Source organism: Arachis stenosperma, chromosome 3 (assembly GCF_014773155.1).
Source record: "Arachis stenosperma cultivar V10309 chromosome 3, arast.V10309.gnm1.PFL2, whole genome shotgun sequence".
NCBI classification, from domain to species: domain Eukaryota; kingdom Viridiplantae; phylum Streptophyta; class Magnoliopsida; order Fabales; family Fabaceae; genus Arachis; species Arachis stenosperma.
The window spans coordinates 101,840,062-101,858,341 of record NC_080379.1 but is presented as its reverse complement, the minus strand read 5'-3'; the positions used below and the strand labels follow the sequence as shown (position 1 = coordinate 101,858,341).

Below are 18,280 nucleotides of genomic sequence, written 5' to 3'. Positions count from 1 at the left end.
GACGAACGAAATTAATTTCGCTTATTTATAAAAAAAAAAATTATGAACTTTTAACTTTTCTAAGTAGAATAGTACTATAGTAGTTTATTCTATGGTGAATTTTATGATGTCTATAATTTGGTGTCTAACTTTTGCTTAGTTACTTTTTATGACAACTTTTGAATATTTAATAATTATTTACTTTTCAATCCTGCTACCTTACCAATAATATTTTTACCAACTCTTTTTTATAACTGTGCTTAATGAAAGTGTCTTTATCGATGTGTCTAATAAAAATATATTTTTTATGGTTGTATCTAATAGAAGTGTCTTTATATATATATTTTCTAGATGTGTCTCTTTATACATATATTTAAAATATAATAATTAATTACTGTTGACAATAAATTAACACATAATATGTTGATACCCTATACTTTTTTTATTTTTATACTTTTAAAATTAAATATTAATTTTAACCCTTTTTAATAAATTAAGTATACAAATATTTTTCCCAAGTCTTAACGTTTATGAGTTCTGACCGTGCTTACGAGGCGTACAAGAATGAAAAAGGTGGAAGACCAATAGCCAATAGCAATATGGATTGTCCAATTTAATTTGGAATGAATAATACATAATACATAATACTCTGCCTCTGGCCTTAATAATTAATACTAATCACCATCATCACTTCACCAGGTTTGTAATTTCACTTTTATGCTTATTATTATTACTACCTAATACACCTTAATCGTTACTCATTAATTCTAATTTTCTAGTATTTAGCTTAATTAGTAGTTCACTATGAACCTTTGACCTCTTTAGTCTGATTAGAAACTAACTGAAACTGTTTTTGTCATGTTGAACCAGATGACTTGTAATCATGGGTTTCAATTTCAAGTATGTGCTGGTTTTCATTTCTCTGATGTGTGTTTGGTGTGGAAGATTAAGATTCTCTTTGGCTTCTACAGATTCTAGTGATGGTGGTTTGGTTAGGTTTAATCTAAGAAAGCGGAATTTGGACCGTCATAGTCTTAGTGCTGCGAGAATCAAGAAGGCTTCTAATGCCGGAGATTTAGGGAGTGATGTTAACACAGATTCAACTCCTAATGTTGTGTATCTTAAGAATTATCTTGATTCACAGTATTTTGGGGAAATTAGTATAGGTTCACCTCCACAATACTTCAATGTTGTGTTTGACACTGGAAGCTCAAACCTATGGGTCCCTTCTTCCAAATGCATCTTTTCTGTAAGTTAGTTAACGGAAATGTAACGTCATCACATATTTATGTATAAATACATGTATAGTTTAACTCGTATTCTACACTGTTGGCTGGCTGATTTTGTGGACAGTTAGCATGTTAGTTAGTTAAGGTTTTGCTATCCAGTGCTGCTTAAGGAGCCAAAATTGGAAATACTTCTGAAGAGTTTGACATGTTTATTGCATTGAAAAGTTAGACATTTTTGTTTGACTCTTTAAGAAATGCCCTGCTCTAGTTAGCAAAACTTTTTAATTGAATTATCTTTTTTTAATGTTTTCGGATTTTTTTAAGACTACAACAGAGCAAATGTAATCAAACTCGAGAGTTCATCTAAACTCGTGGAGCTTAGGTAATTTCGAATCGAGAAACTCAGCTATGAGTTTACCAGAAAAACATAAACTCGATTTGAGAATCTAAACTCATAAACTCGTGAAAGTTTGAGGTTGCTCGAGAGTTTGATAACTTTACATGAAAAACAAACTCTTCCTCACATAATGGGTTTGGGAACAATGCTAGTTTCTCAGATTGAACTTATTTTAGAAATAAATGTGACTGCAATGCAGATTCCTTGCTATTTTCATTCAAAGTACAAGTCAAGGATATCTAGCACCTATACTGAAATTGGTAGGTATCTTTGGATTATTTTGATATTTGATGATGTATCATAATGTTTTTCTTTTTAACATGCTTCTGTTTGGTTTTATATGTACAAAGTACAAACAGAAGGTTTGTTTTGTGAAACTCGGTTTCTAAAGTTGGTGTTGAACTGATTGGGAAAATTATCTAGGCACATCTTGCAAAATCCCTTATGGCCATGGATCCATTTATGGATTCTTCAGCCAAGATGTTGTAAAAGTTGGGGATATCATCATCAAAGACCAAGTCAGTATTTTACCCTCTTTATTTTATTTTATTTCAAACTGTATTGTTAAGTTTCATATGCTTTCTTAGTTGCATCGACAGAAGGGTACTTTCCATTCTGCAGGTATTCGCTGAAATTACAAAGGAAGGATCATTAGCCCTTTTAGCTTTGCATTATGATGGGATACTTGGACTTGGATTCAAAGATATTTCAATTGGAGAAGTCACACCAGTGTGGTAACTTTATTTGTTTATTTGAGTGTTTCAATAATTCACATATTTCTTCATTTTCCTCTTATCATATAGTTATTAAACAATATTGCATGATTAGTGGTGTGACTAGTTTAAAGTACGATTCTTCAAAAGAGTGATTAGTTCTATGAATACAGGTACAATATGATAGACCAAGGGTACATATATCAAAACGTTTTCTCTCTTTGGCTAAATAAAGATCCAGTGGCAGAGATAGGGGGTGAGATTGTCTTTGGTGGTATTAACTCGAGACACTTTAGAGGTGAACACACTTATGTTCCAATATCTCAAAAGGGTTACTGGCAGGTTAATTCCAGATTTAGAACTTCATCTCTAATACTCCTCATCAACCATGTCAATATTAACTTTTTCTCTTGTACCTTCAGATTGATGTTGGAGATGTTCTACTTGCAAATAGATCAACAGGTTCTCTTACATTTCTATGATTTCTAGCAAGATATTTAAGCTATATGCATTGTTTGTTTCACTATTTCTTATGTTTATGATTCGACATGAATACTATGTTTCAAGATATTATAATAGTTACTAAGCATTGCATCTTATTAGTAAGTTACCTATCTATTGCTAACTTTTTTAGGAAGGCTATTCAAGAACTAAAACTATTAATGCATCTTTTGGTTCAATTTTGGGTAGCATTAATGTTTTGCCTGCGATTATGTGCTATTGTATTGCGATCGTAGCTCTGAATGACAAATGGAAAATTCTATGAAAACATTGTAGGGTTATGTGAGGGTAGCTGTGCTGCAATTGTGGATTCAGGAATCTCTTCAATTGCTGGTCCAACTGTATGATATCAGACATAGTATTTTTTGTATTTTAATGCATCTTTTTCTTACTAGTTAGTTACCTAGTTCATCAATCTGCAGACTGTTGTAACTCAAATTAACCATGCCATTGGAGCACAAGGATATGTGAGTCTAGAGTGTAAAAGCATTATCCACAACTATGGTGATAAGATATGGGATGCATTAATCTCCGGGGTTTGTTTTTTGTCCTTTCCCCTAATACTCTTACAATGTTATACACAGTTTTACCTAAAAATTAATCATCCATTACATACCTTATGTCTCAGCAGCTAAATCCTGAAATTTTATGTGCCAACATTGGACTCTGTTCGCATGACAAATATCAAAAGGAGTACAATTTTTTTTCCCTAATTTTATTACATGACTATTTGTTCCTTTGTTTTGCTTCTGAATTCTAATAAAATCTGGCTAACTTTGAAATGCAGTAATGTTATCGAAACAGTGGTGCATGACGAAAATCTGGATGGTTCAACTTCCAAGGAGAGCCCATTTTGTACTTTTTGCGATATGATTGTCTTCTGGATACAAGTTCAGCTCAAGCAAAGTAATCTGAAGGAGAAAATACTAAAATATGTGGATGAGGTTGCTGTTCTTATGATACACCGGTATAGATTAGTTGTCTTATTTATATATAGTTCTTAGACTTACAATCTTTCCCATTTTTGTCAATTTCAATTTGCAAAAAAGCTGTGTGAGAAGCTCCCAAGTCCAGAGGGACAAGTATTTGTAGATTGTAATAGTATTGCTGCTATGCCGCATATATCATTCACAATTGGAAACAGATCCTTTCCTCTTTCTCCACAACAGGTTTGAGTCTTGCAATTATTTTATTATTATTATTATTAGATCAACATGATTTTTTTACCTTCATTTCTGTTTTGGCACTACAAAAGTGAGAATGTTAATTGTATTTATTTGAGATACCCGGCTCATTGCCCATTTTTGCTTCTTTTTCCTTTCAAAAAAAAATGTCTGGTAAAATGCATACTTTAAAGTTCTTTAATGCAATCCGTATTTGGTTATTGTTTCTTTATCTTCCACATTTTCAGTATTCCTTATTTAGTTAGTTTATTTTTTGGCTTTTGTTTTTTGCTGTTTTTCCCCCCTTAACAGTATGTCCTTAGAGTTGAAGAAGGAAGTTCTAGCGTCTGCTATGGTGGCTTTGTTGCTCTAGATGTGCCGCCACCGCAAGGTCCCCTATGGTAATTCCATAATTTATTTTATCAACGTTTTATATGGTTAATGTTTTATGTTGCTTCTAAATCAATGCAAAAAATTGAGCCTGCTGCACACATTTTTCTCTATCACTTTTCAAGTGTGTGACAGTAATAATGCATGATGTGCAGGGTTCTTGGAGATATTTTCTTAGGGAAATATCACACTGTGTTTGACTTTGGTAATCAAAGTATAGGGTTTGCAGAAGCTGCATAGTATAGTGATTCTTTATTAAGAAAATTTGGAGATTTTCATTTAGGACTCAGAAGCAGAAATAATTGTCATAGGTTGCTGCCCCTTAAAAAGTCACAATATCTATGTATTAGGGCCTCATGTAAATGATGATGGCTCGTAGATCTTATTAATAAGATTTGTGACATTTAACATTGGTTGAAAAGGGTGATGGACATTAAAAGGATATTTGTGGGGCATTGCATTGTTGTTTATCTATGTAGTTATTGTAAAGAACTAAAGATCAAACAGGAGAAAACTAGAAGCTTAATTGCACCAGCCGGCAATCGAATCCGGGTATGTAATGGTATGTATTGTGGCAGGGTCCTCCGATATAAGATTCTTTTTTCAAGTATTGATTTCTTGAGACTTATAACATGGCATTCCCGTTAATGAAAAATAAGAAAGAAAAGAAATGATATTAATTTTCAATTCGTTTGTGACTTTGCGGTGTTCGCTGTGAGAAGAGAGAAGAGAGAAGAGAGAAGAGAGAAGGGGGCGGGGGGAGGGTTGAGAGAATAACCGTATATACATGTGAAATAGTAAATACATTAAAATTAAAATAAAAATAAAAGAATAAAATAATATTTTGATTTTTAATTCCTAAAAAAATTAAGATTTATATTATTTGTATTTTTATTTTTAGTGTTTTTTTTTAAATAAAAATAAAAGAATAAAGTAATATTTTGATTTTTGATTCCTAAAAAAGTAAGATTTATATGATTTGTATTTTTATTTTTAGTATTTTTTTTTAAGATTATATAAAGAAAAAAATGAACACAATAGCGTTATATTTTAACTTTGTTTTTTTTTTTATAAAATTCTAAGCAAAACAAATTTGGTGAACCAAAGAGGATTTCTTGGTCGAAGACCTCTTGTATATTTAAACAAATCTTTAGATTGACCATTCACAATAATAAAATAAGACATTATAGTTATACATTCCTTTAATCACCTTATCCACTGACCACACAAACCCAACTGCTTTATCTCCCTCCAAAGAAAGCTCCACTCCATTGAGTCATTAAGTTTTATTTATATCCAGTTTTAGAGTCATATCACAATTTTCAAATTTTTTATTCTTTAAAAAATACATGTATTATCACTTATCACTTTATTCATAATAGATTATATTTCATACATCATAATCTTTAAAATTATCTCACAAAAAAAATCAAAAGAGACTAATCGATCTTACTTGAGTCATTGTCAAAGCATTAAGTATTTAGGGGATCAAACAAATGTGTATGGTTGAGAGAAGATTATTATTGCATTAATTATGTCATGCTTAATTTAATAGTGCTTCAAAGAAATTAAAAAATTTTAGTAGCAAAATCATCTTTTTCCAAAGCTGAAAAGGATTTATTGAAAATACAACTCTCTTTTGCTGCACTTATTTGTCTCGTAAGCCTTCAATTATCCTGACTAGTGACCTTTCTTCTTATGATAGATATAAAAACTATAGGCTTAGCTGCATCAACCAAATCAAAGAGAGACTCGAAAAAATTCTAGGTAGTCTGGTCTATTCTCTCTAGATCCGGATACACCATTCCATCTTTATCTTCAAATTTCTGGATCCAGTTATGCCTATTTCTAGTTTGAGTCTTTGCATGAAAATATTGGTATTTTGGTCACCTAATTTGAGCCACTGCATTCTTATTTTTTTCACCAATACCTCTCTTCTTTCAAATAAGCCTCCACTAACCCCTCCTCCATCTTCATAACTTGAATTATGTTCGCTACTGCCTCTATTTTTTTTCCTCCTCAATTTTTTGTTTAAGGTCTTGGATTTGCAACAAAAAATTACTACTTTTACTCCTTTTCCATTTCACTCAATGATGCATGCACTTTTTTAGCTTTGTAAAGAATTAGATCATTGGAGAGCCAACAAACTATTCCACCTATTTTTAATTATCAGGTTCATTTCTTTATCCTCACACCATCTCTCCTAGAACCTGAAGCGCTTCTTCACTTTTCTCTGCTCTGAATATATAATTAAGAGTAGTGGTCTATGATCTAAACCTAGATCATTCAGATGAATAATCCCTGTTGTCGAGCATGTTTTTAACTAACTTGTTGTGGCTAGCTATCTATCTAAATTCTCTTAAATCAAGCCCTCTCAAGACCGAGTGTTACTTCAAGTGAATTTTCTTCCTTCAAAATCCAAATCTACCATTCCACCCAAATTGATAAAAGTATTGAAGTTATCAATAGACAAAATTAGTTTTCTCTTGCCACCCTCCTTTTCATGATAGTCTACTATGGCATTAAAATCTCCTAGTACCACATAATTACCTTCCAGCACTACTAGCAGAATTAAAATGATTTCATTTTGCTGGTTTCGTAGTTTTATATTCCTTCCTCACTATAGAGATGCACTATAACCATATCCTATAACACCCTACTGCACAGAGTTTTATGTTATAGTCATAAAACTGAGGCAGCGAGGTATTACAACCTCTAAAAATAAAATCATATATATAATATAGGTGAAAAAGAGTTTTATCTAGGAGTCTTTTGAAGGAAAAATCAACAAATAGCGTTAAACAAAAAAGTGCATCACTCGCGTAATCAATAAACGTAAACTAGATGAGAATAGTGCAAAGTGACATATACATATATACATAGAAAAAGAATTTCAAAGATACAGATACCAAAGCTTCTGACCTGGCTCGCGAAGCTAAAACCAGCCAGAGCATATATACATATATACATATATACATCAAGAACCCAAAATATCCAAAATACTATTTTTAGAACATGTTTCTCAAAGCCAACCTTTAAGAGGGATAAAGCATAATATACATATAGTGGAGATGATAAATATCTACATATATACATCAAAACCAAAATAAAGTCCAAAAAGCACAAACGATCTTCGCTGTCTGAAGCTCCCAGTATGCCTCAACGAGGTGTCTCATGTCCTGCATCTGAAAACTACAAAATATGTATGGGGTGAGAACTAGAGATTCTCAGCATGGTAAGTGATGAGCAGATATTTTATACGCTTTTTGGGGGTAATTTCATGTAGATTTTAGTATGTTTTAAGTAGTTTTTAATAGAATTTTATTAGTTTTTAAGCAAAAATCATATTTCTGGACTTTACTATGAGTGTGTGTATTTTTCTGTAATTTCAGGTATTTTCTGGCTGAAATTGAGGGAGCTGAGCAAAAATCTGACTTAGGCTGAAAAAGGACTGCTGATGCTGTTGGATCCTGACCTCCCTGCACTCGAAATGGATTTTCTGGAGCTACAGGAGTCCAATTGGCGCGCTCTCAACGGCGTTGGAAAGTAGACATCCAGGGCTTGCCAGCAATATATAATAGTCCATACTTTGCGCAAGGATAGACGACGTAACTTGGCGTTGAACACCAAGTTCATGCTGCTGTCTGGAGTTAAACGCCAGAAAAACGTCATGATCCGGAGTTGAACGCCCAAAACACGTCATAACCTGGAGTTTAACGCCAAGAAAGGCCTCTACTCGTGGATAGCTTTAATCTCAGCCCCAACACACCAAGTGGGCCCCAGAAGTGGATTTCTGCACCAATTATCTTAGTTTATTCATTTTCTGTAAACCTAGGTTACTAGTTTACTATTTAAACAACTTTACAGACATTTCTTGTACCTCATGACATTTTCAGATCTGAATTACATACTTTTTGACGGCACGAGTCTCTAAACTCCATTGTTGGGGGTGAGGAGCTCTGCAGCGTCTCGATGATTTAATACAATTCCTTTGTTTTCCATTCAAACACGCTTGTTCTTATCTAAGATGTTTATTCGCGCTTAATTATGAAGAAGGTGATGATCCGTGACACTCATCACCTTCCTCAATCCATGAACGGTGCCTGACAACCACCTCCGTTCTACATCAGACTGAATGAATATCTCTTAGATTCCCCAACAGAATCTTCGTGGTATAAGCCGATTGATGGCGGCATTCATGAGAATCCGAAAGTCTAAACCTTGTATGTGGTATTCCGAGTAGGATTCTGGGATTGAATGACTGTGACGTGCTTCAAACTCCTGAGGGCTGGGCGTTAGTGACAGATGCAAAGAATCAATGGATTCTACTCCAACCTGATTGAGGACCGACAGATGATTAGCCGTGCTGTGACAGAGCATAGGAACGTTTTCACTGAGAGGATGGGAAGTAGCCATTGACAACGGTGACACCCTACATAGAGCTTGCCATGGAAGGAGCCTTGCGTGTATTGAAGGATTTCAAGGAAAAGTTGAAGTCTAAGGACAAAGCATCTCCAAAACTCCAACATATTCCCCAGTACTGCAAAACAAGTAACTCTATTGTTCTAGTTTATTTTTATAATCAAATCTTGTAATTTCACTTTTAATCCTATTGGCCTCCTGACTAAGATTAATAAAATAAACATTGGTTGCTTCAAGCCAATAATCTCCGTGGGATCGACCCTTACTCACGTAAGGTATTACTTGGACGACCCAGTGCACTTGCTGGTTAGTTGTGCGAATCATAAATTCGTGCACCAAGTTTTTGGCGCCGTTGCCGGGGATTATTGAGTTTGGACAATTGAAGGCATATTTTATTTCTTAGATTAGGAATAATTTATTTTTATTTTTATTGTTATAGAGTCATTAAATCTTGATAGGATAGTTTCTTTTCAAAAATTTCTTTTCAAAATTTATTATTTTTCTTTTAATTAATTGCTAATTTTCGTGAGTTTAGTGTCTTGTTCTAAGTTTGGTGTTAATTGCATATTTTAAATTTTCTCTAAAATTTTCGTGTTAGTGTTCTTGGTTCTTCCTTGATTTTCAAGTTGTTCTTGATAATTGGTTATACCCTTTGGAACCTTTTTCAAAAATAATTTTTCTTGGATTAAATCTGTACCAAACTCTAAGTTTGGTGTTTTCTTGTAAGTTTTCTTAATTTTCGAAAATTTGTCTTGGTTTTCTAAAAATTTTAAGTTTGGTGTTCTTTCTTTTGTTCTTGGTGTTCTTGTGAATCTTTAAGGTGTTCTTGAATTTTTCTTGTGTCTTGATCTTAAAATTTTTAAGTTTGGTGTTCCTTGGTGTTTTCCCTCCAAAAATTTTCGAAAATAAGGAGCATTAGATCTAAAAATTTTTAAGTCTTGTGTCTTTTGTGTGTTTCTCTCTTTCATTATAAAATTCAAAATTCAAAAAAATTTATTTTCTAACCATTTTTAAAACTACTTTTTCGAAATTTTTAATATAAAATCCAAATTTCAATTTCAAATTTTTCGGAAAATTTTCACAAAGTATTTTCAAAATATTTTTTTATATATTCCATTTTATTTATTCCACAACTATAAAATAAATAATTATCAACATATAAATTATCCCTTGTATTCCATCATGGAAGTAAGTATGAATGGACAAGACAAGAGGACTCTGGGGTCATATGCCAACCCCACTACTGCTTCATATGGGAGTAGTATCTGTATACCCTCCATTGGAGTTAGTAGCTTTGAGCTGAATCCTCAGCTCATTATCATGGTGCAGCAAAACTGCCAGTATTCTGGTCTTCCACATGAAGAACCTACAGAGTTTCTGGCACAATTTCTGCAAATTGCTGATACAGTACATGATAAGGAAGTAGATCAGGATGTCTACAGATTATTACTGTTTCCATTTGCTGTAAAAGATCAAGCTAAGAGGTGGTAAATAACCAGCCTAAGAACCATAAAACATGGAAACAGCTGTCAGAAAAATTCCTGAATCACTATTTCCCTCCCAAACGGATGACAGCTAAGGCTAAACATCCAAGGCTTTAAACAAGGAGATAATGAATCCCTTTATGAGCCTGGGAGAGATACAGAGAGATGCTAAGAAAATGCCCCTCTGAAATGTTTTCAGAATGGGTGCAATTAGACATCTTCTACTATGGGCTTACAGAAAAAGCTCAGATTTCTCTAGACCACTCAGCTGGTGGATCTATACACATGAGAAAACAATTGAAGAAGCTCAAAAGCTTATTGATACAGTTGCCAGAAATCAGCATTTGTACCTAAGCAGTGAATCCTCTATGAAAGAAGAGCTAAAACAGTAACTGCAGAACTCAGTCCAGTGGATCAGGCTAATGAATTCAATCAGCAATTAGATTTTTCTAACTCAGCAGCTAGCCGAATTCAAGGAAATATTACAGGAAACAGAATGGCTAACAGGAACATGGAAGTACAATTAAAGCAGACAGAAAAGCAACTGTCAAAACAAATAACAGAAGAATGCCAAGCAGTTCAATTAAGAAGTGGGAAAACATTAAATACCTCACTTCAAAGCAGCAGAAAACTAAGAAATGAACAAGAGGATACTCAAAATCCCTCTGAGGACAATCAGAGCCCAGAGAGGAACAAAGCTGGCGCTGAACGCCCAGATCATGCTCATTCCTGGCGTTCAACGCCAGAAACAAGCATGAATCCGGCGTTGAACGCCCAAAGGGAGCATGGTTCTGGCGTTCAAACGCCAGTAACAAACAAGGAAGTGGCGTCTAACGCCACTCCAGCTCCCACTGGCATTCAATGCCAGTGGGGAATAAGTCACATACAAGTGCTGACCTTTCTAAAAGGCTTCCCAACCCACTCTGTAGGTGATAAACCTGCAGCAACTAAGGTTGAGGAATACAAAGCCAAAATGCCTTATCCTCAAAAACTCCGCCAAGCGGAACAGGATAAGCAATTTGCCCGCTTTGCAGACAATCTCAGGACTCTTGAAATAAAGATTCCGTTTGCAGAAGCACTTGAGCAAATACCCTCTTATGCTAAGTTCATGAAAGAGATCTTAAGTCATAAGAAGGATTGGAGGGAAACTGAAAGAGTTACCTCACTGAAGATGCAGTGCAGTCATTCTGAAGAGCTTACCTGAGAAGCTTAAAGATCCTGGGAGCTTTATGATACCATGCACATTAGAGGGCACTTGCACCAAGCAAGCTTTATGTGATCTTGGGGCAAGTATCAATCTAATACCTGCATCTACTATTAGAAAGCTTGGTTTAACTGAAGAAATTAAACCAACCAGGATATGTTGAATGTTGTCAAAGCAATGCAACACCCAGACACCCCAAATGACTGCATGAGTGTTGATATTATTGACTCTCTGGTAAGAGAGGTCAATATGGCTGAGAGTCTCGAATCAGAGCTAGAGGGACATTTAAAGACGTCCAGCCTGATCTGGAGGAGTCAGAGAAAATAGTGGAACCTCTGAAAATCCCTCAGGAAGAGGAGAAACCTCCTAAACCGAGCTCAAACCATTACCACCTTCCCTAAAATATGCATTTCTGGGAGAAGGTGAAACCTTTCCTGTAATTATAAGCTCTACCTTAGAGCCACAGGAAGAGGAAGCACTAATTCAAGTGCTAAGGACGCACAAGACAGCTCTTGGGTGGTCCATTAGTGATCTTAAGGGCATTAGCCCAGCCAGATGCATGCACAAAATCTTGCTGGAGGATGATGCCAAGCCAGTGGTTCAACCACAAAGGCGGCTGAATCCAGCTATGAAAGAAGTGGTGCAGAAAGAGGTCACTAAATTACTAGAGGCTGGGATTATTTATCCTATTTTGACAGCCCCTGGGTGAGCCCTGTCCAAGTTGTCCCTAATAAGGGTGGCATGACAGTAATTCATAATGAAAAAAATGAACTGGTTCCGACAAGAACAGTTACAGGGTGGCGTATGTGTATGATTATAGAAGGCTCAATACAGCCACCAGAAAGGATCATTTTCCTTTACCATTCATAGACCAAATGCTAGAAAGACTAGCAGGTCATAATACTACTGCTTCCTGGATGGATATTCAGGCTATAATCAAATTGCAGAGTCCCCAGGATCAGGAGAAAACGCATTCACCTGCCCATCCGGAGTATTTGCATACAGAAGGATGCCATTTGGCCTGTGCAATGCACCTGCAACTTTTCAGAGTGCATGCTCTCAATTTTCTCTGATATGGTGGAAAAATTCCTGGAAGTCTTCATGGATGACTTTTCAGTATTTGGAGACTCATTCAGCTCCTGCCTTAACCACTTAGCACTTGTTCTGAAAAGATGCCAAGAGACTAACCTGGTTTTAAACTGGAAAAGTGTCACTTTATGGTGACTGAAGGAATTGTCCTTGGGCACAAATCTCGAACAAGGGGATAGAGGTGGACCAAGCTAAAGTAGAGGTAATTGAAAAATTACCACCACCTGCCAATGTTAAGGCAATCAGAAGCTTTCTGGGGCATGCAGGATTCTATAGGAGGTTTATAAAGGATTTTTCAAAAATCGCCAAACCTCTGAGCAACCTGCTAGCTGCTGACACGCCATTTATCTTTGATAAAGAGTGTCTGCAGGCATTTGAGACTCTGAAAGCTAAATTGGTTACATCACCAATCATCTCTGCACCATACTGGACATTACCATTTGAATTGATGTGTGATGCTAGTGACCATGCCATTGGTGCAGTATTGGGACAAAGGCATGACAAGCTTCTGCACGTCATTTACTATGCCAGCCGTGTTCTAAATGATGCACAGAAGAATTACACAACCACAGAAAAAGAGCTACTTGCAGTGGTTTACGCCATTGACAAATTCAGATCCTATTTAGTAGGATCAAAGGTGATTGTGTACACTGATCATGCTGCTCTTAAGTATCTACTCACAAAGCAGGATTCAAAACCCAGACTCATCAGATGGGTGTTGCTTCTGCAAGAGTTTGATATAGAAATAAGAGACAGAAAAGGGACAGAGAATCAAGTAGCAGATCACCTGTCCCGAATTGAACCAGTGGAAGGGGCGTCCCTCCCTCTCACTGAGATCTCTGAAACTTTTCCGGATGAGCAACTCTTTGCCATCCAGGAAGTGCCATGGTTTGCAGACATTGCAAACTACAAGGCAGTGAGGTTCATACCCAAGGAGTACAGTAGGGTGCAGTCAAAGAAATTAATCACAGATGCAAAGTACTATCTTTGGGATGAACCATATCTCTTCAAGAGATGCGCAGATGGAGTAATCCGTAGATGTGTGCCTAAGGAAGAAGCACAAAAGATTTTATGGCACTGCCATGGATCACAGTATGGAGGACATTTTGGAAGTGAGCGGACAGCCACAAGAGTCCTCCAAAGTGGCTTCTACTGGCCTACTCTCTATAAAGATTCCCGAGCATTTGTGCTTAATTGTGACAGCTGCCAAAGATCTGGCAATCTACCTCATAGTTATGCCATGCCTCAACAAGGGATCTTGGAGATTGAGTTGTTTGATGTATGGGCATTGACTTCATGGGACCTTTCCCACCATCATACTCAAACACTTATATTCTGGTGGCAGTGGATTATGTATCCAAATGGGTGAGGCTATTGCAACACCCACTAATGACAAAAACAGTGTTAAAATTCCTCCAGAAATATATCTTCAGCAGATTCGGTATCCCTAGAGTATTAATCAGTGATGGGGGCACTCATTTCTGCAATAAACAGCTTTACTCTGCTCTGGTACGTTATGGAGTTAACCACAGGGTAGCCACCCCATATCACCCACAAACTAATGGGCAAGCTGAAGTCTCAAATAGAGAACTTAAAAGAATCCTGGAACGAACTGTAATTAATCGTAGAAAGGATTGGGCAAGAAGCTTGGATGATGCTCTGTGGGCATACAGAACAGCATTCAAGACCCCCATAGGGACCTCTCCATACCAGCTTGTGTATGGAAAGGCGTGCCACTTGCCAGTGGAACTGGAACACAAGGCCTACTGGGCAACCAGATTCCTGAACCTTGATGCCAAGTTAGCTGGAGAAAGACGATTGCTCCAGTTAAATGAGCTAGAGGAATTTAGACTCAATGCTTTCGAGAATGCAAAAATCTACAAAGAGAAAGCAAAAAGGTGGCATGATAAGAAATTATCATCCAGAGTCTTTGAGCCAGGACAGAAAGTTCTGCTATTTAATTCTAGGCTCAAATTATTCCCTGGGAAATTGAAATCCCGGTGGAGAGGTCCATATGTCATTACAAGTGTATCACCATATGGATACGTAGAGCTTCAGGATAATGACTCCAACAAAAAGTTCATTGTTAATGGGCAGAGAATTAAACATTATCTTGAAGATAATTTCGAGCAAGAATGCTCAAGACTGAGACTTCATTGAAGATCAGTGATAGTCCAGCTAAAGACATTAAAGAAGCGCTTGCTGGGAGGCAACCCAGCCATTTACAAAGTTTATTTACTAATTAAATAAATTTCCTTTTTCTACAGGTATAAGTTCAAGTATCTCCAAAGGTGAAATAGCAATTGGTTGAAGTCACAGAGTTACAGGGAAATTTGGAAGCTCACTGGCGTGAAAAAGCCAGTAAGAAATACTTTGGGCGTTAAACGCCCAAAAGAAGCTCCCACTGGGCGTTTAACGCCAGTAAGGGTAGCCATTTGGGCGTTAAACGCCAGAAAGGAGCATCTTCTGGGCGTTAAACGCCAGAAAGATGCACCTTCTGGGCGTTTAACGCCAGTCTGCTAGCATCCTGGGCGTTCAGAAAAACGCCCAGTGACAAAGGACTTCCTGGCGTTCAACGCCAGAAAGAAGCACCAAATGGGCGTTGAACGCCCAGGAGAAGCAACAATTGGGCGTTAAACGCCCAAACCATGCACCATGTGGGCGTTTAACGCCAGGATGGTGGGAGGAGGTACAATTTCGTTTTTAATCCAAATTTTTTATTTTTATGTTTCAATCCATGATTTCTTACATAAACATATTTTAAATTATCATCCCTCAATCCAAATTAGTGTTCTAAAAATCCCAATTTCTAAAATCCTTTTTTTTCAAAAATATCAAATGTATCTTAATTTATAAAAACAAATGGTTTTCCAGTCCAATCCAAATCTTTTAAAAATTTGTTTTCAAAACTCAATTTTCTTTTTAAAATCTTTTTCAAAATTAAAAATTTCAGATTTATCTTTTAAAATTATTATTCATATCTTTCTCTTTTAAAAATTATATCTTTTTCTGATCATATCTTTTAAAATCATATCTTCTATCTTATCTCTTTCTTATTTTTCGAAAATTTCCCACCCCCTCCCTATATCTTGTATTCGGCGACTTCCTCATCATCACCATTCCACATTGCTCTCCTCCTATCCCTCTTCTTTCTTCTCTTTTGCTTGAGGACAAGCAAAGCTCTAAGTTTGGTGTGTTTTACCCGTGATCACAAAAACTATTGTGTCTCTTGATCATGGCTCCTAAAGGGAAACAACCCAACCCAAGAGGCAAGAAAGAAAGCACTCCAAAGCCACTTTGGAATCAAGGGAAGTTCTTAACTAAAGAACATTCAGACCATTACTACAAGATAATGTGTCACAGATCAGTGATCCCGGAAGTCAGATTTGATCTGAAAGAAGATGAATATCCGGAAATCCAAGAGCAGATTCGAAACAGGAATTGGGAAATTCTGGCCAATCCTGAAACGAAAGTGGGAAGAAACATGGTTCAGGAATTCTATGCTAATCTATGGCAGACAGAAAGGCAAAGAATCATTGGAGCTGCTCTCTTTGACCATAAGACCGTAGTCAGAGGAAAGATCATTCATACCAATGCTGACAAAATCAGGGAGATATTCAAGATTCCCCAACTGAAGGATGACCCAGACTCCTTTAATAGGAGAATGATGAGGATCAATAAAGGATTGGACAAGATTCTGGAGGATATATGCATCCCTGGAGCCAAGTGGACTACCAGTACAACTGGCATCCCAGTTCAACTCAAAAGAGAAGATCTAAAACCAGTGGCCAGAGGCTGGCTGGATTTCATTGGGCGTTCCATATTGCCCACCAGCAACCGTTCTGATGTTACCATCAAAAGAGCTGTCATGATTCACTGCATCATGCTGGAAAAAGAAGTGGAAGTCCATCAGCTGATCTCATGTGAGCTATATAAAATAGCAAACAGGAATTCTAAGGACGCCAGATTGGCTTATCCAAGCTTAATTTCTATGCTTTGCAAAGATGCTGGAGTAAAGATGGGAATAACTGAATATATCCTAATTGAAAAGCCCATTACTGGAATATCAATGGTCAGACAACAGCAACAAGATGATTCAACCAAGAAGAGAGCACCAGAAGCTCTCCCAGAACTGCCCCAATTCGAATACTGGGAACATCTTGAGGCTTCTATTTCCAGATTGCAAGAAGCTATGGATCAAATAAAGGAAGAACAGAATAATCAAAGTAGCATGATTTGCAAACTGCTCAAGGAACAGGAGGAGCAAGGGCGTGATCTAAGGGAGCTAAAGCGCCAAAAGATTAATCCATGAAAAAGCACCACACATATTAGAGGAACACCTACTCCTCAAAACAACAGGTTGCTGAGTTCCAATTTTTTTTCCTTTCCTCTTCCTACTTTTAACTTAGTGATAGGATAATTATAGAAATTTACCTTAGGAGATATTTAGTTTGTCTATTTTGATTTTATTTCCAATTAAGCTATAATTTATTTTTCTCATCATCATCAGGCATGAATAAAGTAGTAGATTTTTTTTTTTAGAATAAAGAAGTAATCTATATTTTTTTCGAGTTCTTAATAATAAAAATTATAATTAATTACATGTGGTGGCAACACTTTTTGCTTTCTGAATGAATGCTTGAACAGTGCATAAATTGTATTTTGAATTTGATGAATATTGGCTCCTGAAAGGATGAGGAACACGAAAAATATTATTGATGATCTGAAAAATCATGAAATTGATTCTTGAAACAAGAAAAAGCAGTTCAAAAAAAAAAAGAGTATTCACAAGCCATGAGCACTAGGCAAGAGTAAAAAGGGATCCAAGGCTTTGAGCATCAATGGATAGGAGGGCCCAAGGAAATAAAATCCAGACCTAAGCGGCTAAACCAAGCTGTCCCTAACCATATGCTTGTGGCATGCAGGTCCAAGTTACAAGCTTGAGACTGAGTGGTTAAAGTCGTGATCCAAAGTAAAAGAGTGTGCTTAAGAGCTCTGGACACCACTAACTGGGGACTTTAGCAAAGCTAAGTCACAATCTGAAAAGGTTCACCCAGTTATGTGTCTGTGGCATTTATGTATCTGGTGGTAATACTGGAAAACAAAGTGCTTAGGGCCACAGCTAAGACTCATAAAATAACTGTGTTCAAGAATCAATATACTACACTAGGAGAGTCAATAATACTATCTGAATTCTGAGTTCCTAAGGATGCCAATCATTCTGAAAATTTAAAGATACAGGGGGATGCCAAAACTGTTCAGAAACAAAAAGCTACAAGCCCCGCTCATTTAATAAGAATATGAGCTTCAATTAAAACTCTAAAATATTATTACTTCTTAATTTCTGCTAAAGCCTATTTTATTTATCTAGTTGCTTGAGGACAAGCAACAGTTTAAGTTTGGTGTTGTGATGAGCGGATATTTTATACGCTTTTTGGGGGTAATTTCATGTAGATTTTAGTATGTTTTAAGTAGTTTTTAATAGAATTTTATTAGTTTTTAAGCAAAAATCATATTTCTGGACTTTACTATGAGTGTGTGTATTTTTCTGTAATTTCAGATATTTTCTGGCTGAAATTGAGGGAGCTGAGCAAAAATCTGACTTAGGCTGAAAAAGGACTGCTGATGCTGTTGGATCCTGACCTCCCTGCACTCGAAATGGATTTTCTGGAGCTACAGGAGTCCAATTGGCGCGCTCTCAACGGCGTT

The 18,280-nt window shown here is 36.3% G+C and overlaps 1 protein-coding gene across 2 annotated transcripts; it reads left to right on the top strand.

Moving 5' to 3' along the window:
• The first annotated feature begins 513 nt into the window (after window positions 1-513).
• Window positions 514-4,982, top strand: LOC130969064 (cyprosin-like). 2 transcript variants are annotated; one of them, XM_057894638.1, is made up of 14 exons: window positions 514-678; window positions 850-1,228; window positions 1,805-1,865; window positions 2,029-2,123; window positions 2,227-2,339; window positions 2,492-2,660; window positions 2,741-2,780; window positions 3,096-3,160; window positions 3,242-3,355; window positions 3,448-3,512; window positions 3,607-3,763; window positions 3,869-3,988; window positions 4,295-4,383; window positions 4,528-4,982. In XM_057894638.1, exons 2-14 carry the CDS (start codon window positions 863-865, stop codon window positions 4,610-4,612), a joined length of 1,539 nt encoding a protein of 512 aa, XP_057750621.1. In that variant the 5' UTR covers window positions 514-678; window positions 850-862; the 3' UTR covers window positions 4,613-4,982. The 2 variants fall into 2 exon arrangements, with proteins under 2 accessions (XP_057750621.1, XP_057750622.1); XM_057894639.1 differs by lacking the exon at window positions 514-678 and having other exon boundaries at window positions 711-1,228; window positions 3,451-3,512.
• Window positions 4,983-18,280: the final 13,298 nt, after the last annotated feature.